General features: G+C 40.1%; 1 protein-coding gene across 3 annotated transcripts in view; it reads left to right on the top strand.

Annotated features, from left to right (window-relative positions):
- The window catches only part of LOC112042903 (E3 ubiquitin-protein ligase highwire), a 143,982-nt gene that overhangs the window by 113,108 nt on the left and 17,138 nt on the right, over window positions 1-13,736 (top strand). For all 3 annotated transcript variants that reach the window (XM_052890868.1, XM_052890869.1, XM_024078107.2), the window contains 13 exons: window positions 801-1,033; window positions 1,845-1,976; window positions 3,236-3,459; window positions 4,231-4,330; window positions 4,939-5,172; window positions 5,947-6,061; window positions 6,832-7,013; window positions 7,891-8,043; window positions 9,214-9,378; window positions 10,292-10,405; window positions 10,755-10,840; window positions 11,778-11,997; window positions 12,788-12,960. In XM_052890868.1, the coding sequence (XP_052746828.1) occupies window positions 801-1,033; window positions 1,845-1,976; window positions 3,236-3,459; window positions 4,231-4,330; window positions 4,939-5,172; window positions 5,947-6,061; window positions 6,832-7,013; window positions 7,891-8,043; window positions 9,214-9,378; window positions 10,292-10,405; window positions 10,755-10,840; window positions 11,778-11,997; window positions 12,788-12,960 (2,131 nt within the window). The remainder of the gene's footprint in view (window positions 1-800; window positions 1,034-1,844; window positions 1,977-3,235; window positions 3,460-4,230; window positions 4,331-4,938; window positions 5,173-5,946; window positions 6,062-6,831; window positions 7,014-7,890; window positions 8,044-9,213; window positions 9,379-10,291; window positions 10,406-10,754; window positions 10,841-11,777; window positions 11,998-12,787; window positions 12,961-13,736) is intronic.

Here is a 13,736-nt window from a genome sequence, read left to right as displayed (position 1 = left end):
GCGAAATTATGTATGGATGTTTGTTTGGATGGTTGTTACTCTAACGCCGCAACTATTGAACCGATTTGGGTAAAATTTGGAATGGAAATAGGTTTTACTCTGGATTAACACAGGATTTTTCATCCTGGAAAAATCCATGGTTCCCGAGGAATTAGTAAAAAACTAAATTTCACGTGGACGAAGTCGCGGGCGTCCGCTAGTCTCTCATAAAATCTTTTGTCGGTCACTCTGAATATCGCACATTAATGTATTTTAGAAAACAATTTTTTAGAATCTACTGTATGCATTACTGTGGTTGCACGCCAGTAATGCAAGAGACTGGTGTTAGTAATAGTATATTTTTAACCGACTTAAAAAAAAGAGGAGGTTCTTAATTCGACGCGTATGTTTTTTTTTATTTTTTAGTGTTATGGTACCTTTAATTCTTTTTTTGGTTGAAAGAGTATACTTACTTCCAGATTGGTCCCATTCAATTTTCATGAAAACAGTGGTGCATTAACTTAAGCCGATTAAATCATAAAGTTTTATGGTTAAAAGACAGTTCTTTCCCGTGGTTCTTTTGGAAACTGCTTTAATTAATACGTCACTGGCTTGGCACCGCCTTCAAAGTGATCAAAAGTTAGCACATACGATGTTATTTTTCGCTTTTTAGTTTGTTTTTGTGATTTGAAGTAGGTTAAATTTTTTTGTTAAAAAGATTTTATTAGAGACGGCATATTCTGAACCCTTTAATTTCACCATAAATATCGCGGATCAATTATTTGGGTCCAATGAACTGAGTATCATTAAAATGTCAATAGGTGTTGGATCATCTTTACTGGCTCAACCAAGCGCAGCGCTCCAAAAGCTTGTGGGCGTCATGGAAAATGACGGATGCACGGTATCGGCGTTCGAAGAGGCTCATGTCGACCCTGATACTCTGTTACGGAGTCCCGTGATTGCTTTTATTCTTGGCAAGCGTGATCTACCTGCTTGCAGACAGAAAATCGATGCTGCCGTTAGGGTGAACACCATCAGGCAATACGCTTTTGAGGTAGGTGTTTTTAATTTATAATGTAACTTAATAGTCATAACGAGGCAGTCAAACTAAGCTTTGGCTCATCATCAACTTCACAATTATCATTACCCATAACTGGTTTGAAAGATCTTGAGATTTGATTATAGAAATCAATCGATATTTATGGATACGTATCAAAATTAAGAGCAGTGATAGCCCAGTGGATATTTTTTTAAAAAAGAGCAACTGCTGAGTTTCTTGCCGGTTTCTTCTCAGCAGAACCTGCCTTCCGAACCGGTTGTAGAATCTTTACAAATAGTCAACTGACGTATCTAAATTGCTTGTAAACTGAGCCTACTTGAAATAAATGAATTTTGAATTTGAATTGAATTTGATATGACCTCTGCCTCTGATTCCGGAGTGTGTGGGTTTGTGTCCGGTCCGGGGCATGCACCTTCAACTCTTCAGTTGTGTGCATTTTTCTTAATTCTCTGCCTGTGTAAAGTCTGCCAATCCGCATAGGGCAAGCATGCTGGACTATTGGCCTAACCCCTCTCATTCTGAGAGGAGACTCGTGCTCAGCAGTGAGCACGAGTAAATTCGTGCGATCCGTACGATGCGGATCAGTGGACGCACTTGTATGACTTTCCATACAAAGAATATTATGAACTGTTGATGCGAGGCGCCCGATACTTACGATGCGGATATGTGGACGCCTATCATTATCAGCAGATAATGCTGATAATAATGAAATTATCCCTCTCGTGAGAGAAAAGGTCTTTTACAATGTGACTTTTAGGCATATGATGATGTACTCGTTGTCATACATTCATGTACTGTTTTATAGTCGTTGAACTGGTTGCTACGCTCGACTACGCAGCCTACGAGTGTCCATGACGTCATGTGGTGGTTCTGCAACACCCTAGACATGTATGCGGGCATTTTACCTGCGCCGCAGCCCATTGAGGATAATAAGGAGGTGATTATTTTCTTATAAGGTTTGATTTTGGATATGGTCCAAGTTCCCTGACAAAAAAAAACAATCGATACAAATGAAAATCTACTATACTAGCCACATTATGCCACATTGACCTATAACGTGGGTTTCTTGTGGTAAAACAATTTTTAAAATCGGATTAGTAAATCCAGAGATTACCTCTACAATACTACAAACTTTACCTCTTTATAATATTAGTACATATAGATAAAAACAAACATTTAAAAAGACACAATAATTAAATAAATTTATCTTCATAATGGTTATTTATTAAGAAATGGTTCTACAATAGCTAAGATGTTTTGATAAAAATCTCTGAATTTAAACAGTTTAAGCAATTATACAAGTACAGTTTTACAAATTTTACAAGTTCAAGTTACAAGATAAGCATCTGGAAAAATAGTTTACGTAGAAAATAAATCTAACTAAAATCGAATGTGAATACCTATACATTATAAATGTTATTGTTTTACTCGCCCAGATACTCTGACACTGTATACATACAACCATAGAGGAATTAGCTTGGAGTTGAATTGCACCCATAATCACTAACAATTTTCTGTCATCTTTTTAAGGAAGCGAGGTAAACTCACACATTAAAAACATTTAACACCTATAAATATATTTTGTATTCTTACGCTACACACAACTATACATTTAATTCGCAATAAACACATGTATATTTTTACACAGTCCTAACACACATCGCCTACACTCGTTAAACAGAATATATGATTATGATGATGTTGTTGCTTTTTTGCTATACCGACTGAAGAATCGATTCTTTTTAGATATTGTTATGTATTTGATATAATTAAGTTAGTGACAACGTAACTTTGTCTTTTAGGAAACTAGAAGTTGTTGACCGTTTTTTTTTCCATTTAACTACACACACTGGCATTTAGTAAGTTCTTTACACGACGAAAACGATCACATCAATGAAACATCGATACTATATAAACAGTTTTATAAACGCGTTAGATCGTTGATCTTATACTTTGACAGAGGGGTGACGTCTAGCGACGCAGGGCCTTATATAATTTGTCTGAGGAAACAATCAATAGCAGACGGACATGCGTTATGATTGGGTGCGATTTATGCGCGTTATTGAAAAATGGGACTTTTGCGCAGGTACAAGACTACGAAAAAATATAAATAGTCTAGGTACAGACTGTTGAAGGTTAAGTTAAACAAATTTCGCTCGTTAGATTGAGTTTTTTTAATAAGGGTTTTTGTTGTAGAATGCGGCCAACGAATATAATCGCGGCGTCAGTGCAACGGCTTCAGCGGCAGCCATTTGCCCCGGTGGGCTTGCTGCGAGGGGCTCACGGACCGCTTTCCACGCTTTCCTCGGCTCGATCAGCGCACTGGCACCATCGCTGCAGCCTGGCAGCGCGGTCGCGCTGCAAGCTATGCGGTGTTGGGCGCTGAACTATTCACAACATGATCGAGCTTTTCTACACAGGTTGGTATTTCATTATCTACAAGCGCTTCATACTTATCTTCTTCGTCGTTTCTATAATCCTTTTGCGAGATATAGATGTAGCACAAATAAACATAATTTCCAATTTAGATTTACCGAATTCTCGGAATCGAAAATTTTAATCGTTTTTCAACTTTTCAAAAGAAAAGTCTAAAAATTCTGCGTGTTTTTACCAATACATGTTACAGTATACTTTATTTAGAGACGAATATTTTTTCCATGGATTGACCGTGCGGGTGCCGGGTCCATCGCGTGGCAGAGAGAGACTCCGAGCAGAACTTCGGACTTGTGACCAATGGATGTAGGGTTAAAAAAATCCTTGTCAATCGATTAACACTCCCCTTCTCCGCTCGTGTTGTTTTCCCTGCCTAGCCAAATTTGCTAATTTGCTAAGATCTCGATTTAAAGTACTCTATCATAACGACGTAAGTAGATGCCCCTATCCAGGTGCACCTTGCATCCAACTAACAAGTGCTTTGCTGTTACAGTTGCCTCACCAAAAGTATAGCAAGATTTTTCAGTGGCGATCGTACCAAGTTACTCTGATATGTAAGAGTCATTTGAAAGGCATCAAGATAGAATTTTTATAAGGCAGACCAGTAACATAGTCTAAACTAAAGTACTCGTAAATCGTTATGTGTATTAGCCGCGTCTATATATAGCTATATAGTCGATAGTCTATATAGGCGATAGTCTATATAGTCGATAGTATATCTTCAAATATTAATAGACATATTGCCATGTGTATTGCAGATCGCAAGTGTTCAGCGTCATTAGTAAGATCTTATCGCACGCTGAAAATGAAACCGTTCTTGGGGCAATCCACGAGAGCTACCACAGTTATTTAAACAAGGTACCGATAACTTTAGCTTATTAAGTACTAACGGACGTCTGCACTTAGAACTCCTTAATCCGGTCCTGTCGCAAAATCCGTTCTTTGCGGACGTTTACTAGCTATAAGCTACCTCACTGCCGAATTTTCATCTTTGTATGTCAATATATTTCGTGATCCGCTATTTATAATATAACTAGAAAGATTACAATCCTCCTATGCCGCATTCCCTTGTAATATGCTGTTTTGTTACGTACTATAAATGCTATCAGTTCAAAACATAACGCGTAATAAATAAATGAAATAAAAACCAAAGCTATAAAGCGTTCCAAATTTTAAAAGAATTGCACAATAAAGTCTTGTTTCCCTTGTATAATTTCACAATATTATATAGAATCAAATACTATTATACTCGAATTAAATAATTCACTTACATGTCTTAAAATGTACACCATAATGTTTTATCAACAAATAACATACCTGTAAGCGAAGTAATGGACACGTCTTTAAACACGAGCAAGATTTTCCGTAGACTTCCATTAAAGCTGAAAGCCTGTTTTATATTCAGAATTAACTGTGGAGTTATTGGAGATATTTTACTATAGTGGAATTTAATTTTCGCCTTTCAGCATAAGAATTATGAATGGACATGTCCGGATGTGACCGAGTGGTGTGAAGTGAGCGTATCTTCGCGACCTGGCATGGCGGGCGCGTTGACCGACGGCAGCACGGAGACCTTCTGGGAGTCGGGGGAGGAGGACCGCCATCGTGCCAAGTGGCTGCAGCTCACGTACGCTGGCCCTTTGCATCGCGATAGGCCGCAGATACTGTGCGTGCACGTCGATAACACAAGAGACACTGGGGTATGTTTGTTTAAATTATATTTTCCAACCAACAAACATCAGTTGACTGATCGCATTCGAAACACTAATGTACTACGCCAGGCATAAGTCAGTGGTGTGTAGGCGTTACCTGATGCGGTGATATTTGCCTTCAAAATTCAACTTTTTTTTAAATTAGGTTTAGTTTATTGGTGGTAAGTAAAGTCGTTGTTAATATTAAACTCGTTGGTAGTGAGTTTGCCTAACTAGAGGTTGGCCAAGCGCCTGTTCATAGCTTCGGAACGGCAAGCGGCAACAAGACGGACAGTTCTCAAGGTGTAAGGATGTGCAGAAGAGGCATTTGGCTAACTGTAATTTAAACACTACTTGTTGGGAGTCGTTAGCGAAAACTCTACCAGAATGGAGGTCCTTAGTTCAGCAGAATACGTTTCATATTGAAAACAAGGCAAGATCTAGACAATCATTATAAACATCTTAAAGCCAAACCACCCTCCAATATCACTTATAATTATGTTGACGGTACCTCTCTGCGCCAGGACTGCTGCTCTAAAATAAGTCTCATGAGGGCTCATGATCGAAGCCTTCGTGTGACTTAACAGAGATTTCAGTGCCGAACTCGGCTAAGATGTGATGATGATTATTTTCCAACTAAACGAATAACTTGAACTATGATTATGATATAAAGTTCAATGAACTAGGATCTAACTCTTTAGTATGATATTAAATATGTCGATCGAAGGTTTCTTTCGTTTTAATTTTTAACTCTTTATTCATGTATTTGTTTATTTTTTTCAGAACAAGACACTGCTGATGTCCTTTTCATACAGCGGCGGTACAAGCGACATGTCTCATATGCAAGACATTGAAGTAGACCCTAAAGCAGCAACATGGGTCTGCTACACTTTTCCGAGTAAGTCTTAATTTACAAGCACTTTTGAATCTTCAAGCCTGATCTGTTCGCTTTTGGTGTCTAGTGACTCTACCACCGATTCAGAAGGAAGAATCTGCTGAAAAGAGCCGGCAATAAACATAACAGTTATTTTTCTACAATCTTCAATTTATCAATCATCATTCCTAATCCTCATTGCGTCGTAAGTGTCGTGACCCCTAAGGCTAAAATTAACTTGATTGTTAGCGCTATGTTGCTTGACTTACAGAGCCTCGTGTTCTTTGGTGTTCAACGTGGCGTGGATTTGGTCTGATCAATGAATCCAGCTTGCCAAGAATAACATGTTTCAAGTTATAATTTTGAAATATATGCCATATATTTGAATGTGACATATTGAAATACATTGTTTTATGTACCCTTTCCCCTCCAACGAGTCAAGACTGTCAGAAGTGGGTACGATAATAGACCAGCGGGCGGGGATCGGACAACGACCTCTCGGTGATGAGAGTCCGGCCTTTACCTTTGAGCTATTGAGGCTTCAAATCATCTCTTTCTCTCCTGAAAATGAAACCGAAGTACTCGAGGATCCAGTGAAAGTAGTCTCCTATAGTTGTTTGAACACCGATGCATTCGCTCTGTGCGTTGTCGGCGGAATTCTTCATCAGCACAACATCTCGAAAACTTGTTTGCGATGCCGATCAGCTGATTTGATATTCCAGTTGCAAAAATTGGAAAGATTACAGCACGGACAAGACACCAATTAATGGACGCCTCCTAATATTTATTTCCAGGATCGAACAGCGCGTCCGTTCGCGTTCGTTGCGAGTTCCGCGGGCCTGAGCCTACGGTGCGAGTACGTCAGCTGCGGGTACTTAGCGGGCCCGCAGCCTCGCCCGACACCAGCGACCCGCATCCGCTCCACGTACTGGCTGAGAGAGACACGCTGAGCGTCTTTCGACTCCTTACCTCACAGGTACGAATCACTCAGAGGTTATGTTCCAAAATATTCCGAGTCTTTTAGCTATTTTTTTAAGACTCTGTTTGTTTTTAGACAACTTGAAGGCTAAAAGACCAAATAGCTCTTTGGCCTCAAGTCTAAGCAGTCTAAGGAATCAAAGTTTTGAAAACGAAGACTCCTTAAACTCTTCGTTTTCAGAACTTTGAGCCCTACTATAAAAATAGCTTTTTGAAAAGGCTCGTGTCTTTTCATAAAGGCTAAAAGGTTAAAAGCCTTTAAGGGCTCTGAGCCCTAAAGAGCATAGGTTGTTTTTATTGCGAAGAAATTTTGTACACACGTTTAGTATTGATGAGAATATGTGGTTGGCTGTGTGACGTCATTCGAAATATGGCGTACTAAGATTTTTACGCACTCCTACAATGTAGATATCAAATGAAAGGGCTTGCTGAGAGTAACTCGAAAAATAAAGTGACGTCACTCTAAATCCAATATGGCGGCCTTCTTAATTTTGCAGACTAAGATTTTTATGCATACCTACAATATGGGTATTGAATGAAAGGGCTTTCTGAGAGTAACTCGAAAGTAATAATTACGTCACTCTAAATCCAATATGGCGGACGACAAATACATGGCGAACTAAGTCCTTTGTGCATCTCTACAATTTAGGTATTAAATGAAAGGGCTTGCTGAAAGTAAATCGAAAAATAATGTGACGTCACTCTAAATCCAATATGGTGGACTTCATAAACACGGCGAACTAAGTTTTTAATGCATGCCTACAATATGGATAATGAAAGGTTTTGCTGAAATAAAAGTGACGTCCGAATAATTGCATTGAATGATTGAAGTATGTCAAATAGGATGATAATAGTGAAATATTTTGCGATTCCAGGTGTTTGGAAAACTGCTCGAGTGGGAGAACAGCATCAACGAGTCCGGCGAAGGCGCAGCTGCTGAAGAAGCGGTCGGTGATGACAGCGACCTTCGCGAACACGTGGTCGGGATCTTGTTCGCTGGGCACAAGCTCACCTCGCTGCAACAACAGGTCATATCATACTTTATTATCTTAAATATTAATCTTAATATACAAGACTCAAAGGTGACTGACTGACATAGTGATCTATCAAGGCACAGCCCAAACCACTGGACAGATCAGACAGAAATTCGGCATACAGATAGATGTTATGACGTAGACATCCGCTAAGAAAGGATTTTGAACAATTCTACCCCCAAGGGGATAAAATAGAGGTTGGAAGTTTGTATGGAAAGTCCTTCATGTTTTGAGTTATAGTTTTAAAATTTGTTCAGAAATTATAAAAAATAAATTAAAAAACAACGTAATTCAAGAATATTTAAAATTAAACCCCCAAAGTGGTGAAATAGGGGTTGAAAGTTACATTGACTGCCACACGGACGAAGTCGCGGGCGTCCGCTAGTATATTTATAAATTACGTGCTACTCTGTTTGTCCGCGATCGACTCGTAAACTACTTAATCAATTTTAATAAAATTTCACACTGCGTGCAGTTTGATCCAAATTAAGCAGGCGGTAAGAAGGAAGTAAGTGCATATTGTCAAAGCGAAACTTGACCGATTTCGCTAGTACTAATATATTATATTCTTAGGTTCGGTCATAAATGATTTCGGTCGGACCAAAAACTTAAGCCAACGAATCTACTGTGCTAATTCTATATGAAGGTTAAACAAAAGCGAAAGGACACTCATCACGAAATATCAGGAACCGCTTGAATTAAGATAAAATTAGGCAGGGAGGTATAGTCTGGCAAGTTCGTTGATAACACTCCCATAATATGCGGGCGACAGGGGGAAAGAATGCGCGGGTGTGAAATCGTGCAGGGAAGTGACGTGCATCAGTCGTGGGTTTTTCATTCATCGCTACACGCCTCCCGGCCCGCGCGCAATATCGGGAGTGTTACGAAGTTGTCAAGCTATAGTCAAGATTGGACTTTGCGGCATGGGCTGATGAAGGAGATCAAGAAGTCTCGGGACTCAATAATAATCAGTGTATGTACAACCCACCACCTCCCATGGCCCTTTCAAACTCACGGTAATTTGGGCCGAATCGAGGGAGGGCGAATCCGGTACTTGTTCTTTGCGTGTTCTCAGGACGCCTTCTTGACTCCGTACAAGTTATTTTCTCTTTTCGCTCATTGTCCCTTGATACTACTTGATACTCACTCTCCGTGTATGTACAGGTGATGGCCCACATAGTGTGCGCCATTGGCTGCGAGGCGAGCCGCGTGCGCGACGACTGGGAGACGACGCTCCTTTGTGCAGAAGCCAGCGCGCGCACCGGCCAGGAGCGCCCCATACTTATGTACCACGTGCCAGACAACTACTGCTTCGAGATGCTCTCACTTGTGAGTCTTGACCTTTTGTACCGCACCTCTCAAAATGTGGAATAATTAGTCGTCTTTTGTCCGTACCAGTGATTCACTTGCCATTTTTAATTTAGCAACGCTCCATGAATTTTTTTTATTTTACACATACATTTAGAATATACAAAATCGGTTCAGTAGATCTAGAAGAGATTACCCCTACATCCTTACAAACTTTACCTATTCGTAATTTATTATTTTCAGCATTTTTGAATGCGCTTTTAAGTCAATGTTATTGCAAATGTAATAGACTATTTATTATCAACCAAATTTGATAAGATCTTACTTATTTTAATAGCTGAGCAGGGACAACAACACGATCGGGGGATGCGAGTGTTAATCGATCTAAATGATGAACTTAATCCTACACCCACTGACCACAAGTCCGAGACTCGCTCGGAGTTTTTCTCTCTGCCATACCATGGATCCGACACCCGAACGGTGAATCCATGGAATAGGCTACTTGCATCTTTTGTAAACAGTGTTTAAACTGAATTATGGAATTATTATAAGCTATATTTTATTTTGTCCCGTCAATAATAACCAGTAAAAAATTTAATATACATGAAAAAATATCTACGTAAAATTTTTCTTGTCGAAACACAACACATTAGCAAGTGACGTCATTCATAGAGATAACAGCGTGATTGGCGTTTGCAGTGATGTTATATATCACGTCACCACAAGCGCCAATCACAAACCGATGCCTTGTAGCGAATGACGTCACAGTTTATGATTGACGTTTACAATTACAAATAAAAATGTGATTAGAGTTTCTAGGCATCTAAAACTGCCTATATGCAAAAAAATCTTCTTGGTTTTGTACAGCAGGCGAGTAGTAGTATTCTAAGATAATTCTAAGATATTTGTCTCACATTTATGTTGGATGCATCAGTTGTTGGCGCTAAGCGGCAGCACTGTAGGACGCGCTCACCTCGCTCAGAGGACCGAGCTGCTGGGAGACTTGCTCGCGTTGCTTCACACTGGCAGCGAACGTGTACAAAGACAGGTATGCTATTACAATTTTTTACTTGTATTTTAGATGCTTCACTAATGCATATACATAGGTTTGATACGCGTGGCTCTGGGTAGTGACTCTACTTTCTTCATCTACGGCCGTGACTACTGAAAAATATTTGTGTGATGAGCATGAGTGATTTCTAGTATAATACACCCAGTATTTATATTGTTACAAGAATTCTGAGATGACATCATCAAAGTAGGGATTAAAAATGGCGGCACAGGCCAGCAAGCCTATATTTTAAAGGCGTAAAATGAACCTATTAACCCGTGGATCGTCCTATCGTATCACATAGAGTAACTAAATACTATATTTCATAAGTGTAATTCTTTTCAAGGTTATCTCCTTACTACGACGAATGATTGCTGAAGTGCCGCCGAATAAGATGTTATCTGCTCTCAACTACGGTGGCGAATCTGTACAGTGAGTGAATCTTGTAATGTAATGTAAATAATAATTGGATTATCGTTTTATAGTGTGTACTGGAACACATTACGTGTAAATAAGATGAAACCAGCTAAAAGCAAATATGTGTATCTCATAGAGGTAGCATCACAAAACACGATTGGGTAGCATATCCATTTGAAAAATAAAAGTGAATATGCTACCCAATCTTGTTTTGTATAGCAGCAAGTATATCAGAATTTCCACTACCAACAGATTATTATTGTACCTCGAACCGGAAACACTCTATCCAACTTTTATAGTATAAATATAAAGTACTAGACGCTGCATGGATTCACTCGCGTGGTTCTCGTTCCCGTAGCAATACGGGGATAAAATATAGTTTATAGCACTCGGGGATAAGTGAACAATTGTTTGACAGTGAAAGAATTTTCCAAATCAGTTCAGTAGTTTCGGAACCTATTCAATGTAAACTATCAAATCTTTCCTATTTATTTATAATTATAAAATTAGTATAGATAAAAGATCTAAAAACGTCGAAGTGCATTCACTTTATTTAAAATTTCAGGCAAATCGTTTTTTTTTAGTTTCGACGAAATCTCCAAAACCGCTTGACGTATAAAGATTAAATTTGGCAAGGAGAGAGTTTATAGTTAGTAGACGGTTGTTCAAATCGGATTTTGAGACAGGGCCGAATTAAAGGGGTCAATGGGTGGATGAAGTCGCGGTAGTAAATGGTAATAACATTATAGTTTGGCAACTTCGTTCGTAACACTCTAATAGTCCGCGCGGGCCGGGCGACGTGCAGCGATGAATGAAAATTCCACGTCTGGTGCACCTCACTTCCCCGCACGCACCATTTCACACCCGCGCAGTATTTTCCCCCGTCGCCCACATATCATGGAAGTGTCATCAACGAACTTGACAGACTATAATTCTCCTTGTGTTCACGTAGAGAGACTCTGCTGGATCACCTGGTGTGCTACGTCGGCAAGGCGGTGTCCGTGCAAGTGAAGGTGAAGGGGGCGGGCGCCATAGGCTCGGGCACCGTGACTCTGGGGGGCAGCGTGGTCATGGCGCACCCCGGCGAGCCCGCCGTGCCGTGGTTCATGCGGGGCGAGACTACCAAGAAACACGCGGACCTCGTGGCCAAACTACTCACTGATATGGCTGAGGTAACACTAGTTCTGTAGGCCTTAGATGCGTCGTCGACATAGCTCGTGAAGAGAAAAAGACATATTTTTTTACCAATATGGCCAAAATATACTGATATTCTGTCAATCTGTCGACAATATGCCTTTTTGTGCTTACGAGGTATCTCGTGTCGCGCATTTTTTAGGCCTTTAGGCGAAAAAATACCTTTTTGTGTAATTGAATGTTGTAAAAACGGACAAAAACTTCTAGTTTAGGTTAAGATATATATACAAATAAATGCAGCTCAAAAATGCATACGCAACTAACAAACAACTAAAGTGGAGATGGACAGGGCATATGATAAGAGAAAAGAAAGATAAATGGACCAGGACAATAACGGAATGGTACCCGAGAGACAGCAGGGGTAACAAAGGCAGACAGACTAAAAAAGAAAATGATATTAGGAGCACAGCGGGGCCATTATGGTCTCGTATAGCAAAAAATAGAATAGAATGGAAAACTTTAGAGAAGACCTTTGTCGGAAGACAAGCTGTAATTGTAATTGTTATTATTATTTATTAAAAAAAAAAAGTTATTTTATTTAAAGATTTGTATATTAATAACTATTTTGGCACGTTTTTAAATGTACTCACACTGTAAACAAAACTCAGCAATTAAGGCTTTTTTATTTTATTTTATTTATATATACCAAATCTAAGCTCGTTTTCCTCAGAAAATTACAGACAATTTGTTCGTGATATTGGCGCGATACTGGTCCTTCTATAATTGGTCTGACACGCGTAGTGTCCAAAGCAATATCCGTGTCCGCAGGACAAAGTGTCGGAGTCGTGGGGCGCGGACACGCGCGCGGCGCTGACGCAGTACGTGCGCGCGGTGGCGCAGGTGAGCGAGAGCGAGCGCGCGCCGGAGCGCTGCATCGCCTCGCCCGCGGTGTGGCTCGCGCTGGCCTCTCTCTGCGTGTGCGACCCTCACCACATCGAACTGTAAGACCCCCACTGACTTTATTTTTATTAATTCTACTAATATTATGATGATGTGGATGGTTGTTAGTCTTTAACGCCTCTACTACTGAAGCGATTTGGCTGAAATTTGGAATGGATTGGACTGGATTAACACATTAATTAGAGCATTCTTTGTCCCGAAAAAAACCCATGGTTTCCCGAGATTTCCAATAAACTGATGGTTATAATAGTATCAATGTTTGTTACTCTTTTACACCACGACTACTGAACCGAATTTAATGATTGTAAACTGGATTACCACATAGACTACTTTTTATCCCAGAAAAATTAAACTACGTGTAGCAACATACTTATTTTTCGTGGGTAACACCGCTAGGCGCAGCTAGTTTGCCATATATTTTAAATATGACCAATATTCTTGTTTCCCTCCAACTAGTCGGAAAAGATTATGTTAGGAGTGGGTACGACAATAAAGCAGGGGGCGTGGTTCGAACCATCCCGCTTGATGCTTTCACCGCTTTACCACTTGAGCTATTGACGCTCGTGACTTAGGGCTCCCGTACACGGGCTACCACAACCACAAAACGCTGCTACCAGCATATTTCCTGTAGTTTCAAACATTTTATATGGACTCGCCGCACACGGTTGACGCCGGTGGCCGCCACACGCTACAATCGTCGCTGCTCGTTTCTTGTGGCCCGCACCGGCCACTACACGCCGACACAAAACGCCGCCACACGCCACTCGATTCCGCACATCTCTCTCCCTTACCTCAGTAAAGAGTCAGTGAAAGAGAA

The sequence above is a fragment of the Bicyclus anynana genome, chromosome Z (genome assembly GCF_947172395.1).
Source record: "Bicyclus anynana chromosome Z, ilBicAnyn1.1, whole genome shotgun sequence".
NCBI lineage: Eukaryota > Metazoa > Arthropoda > Insecta > Lepidoptera > Nymphalidae > Bicyclus > Bicyclus anynana.
This window is presented reverse-complemented; position numbering and strand designations above follow the sequence as displayed.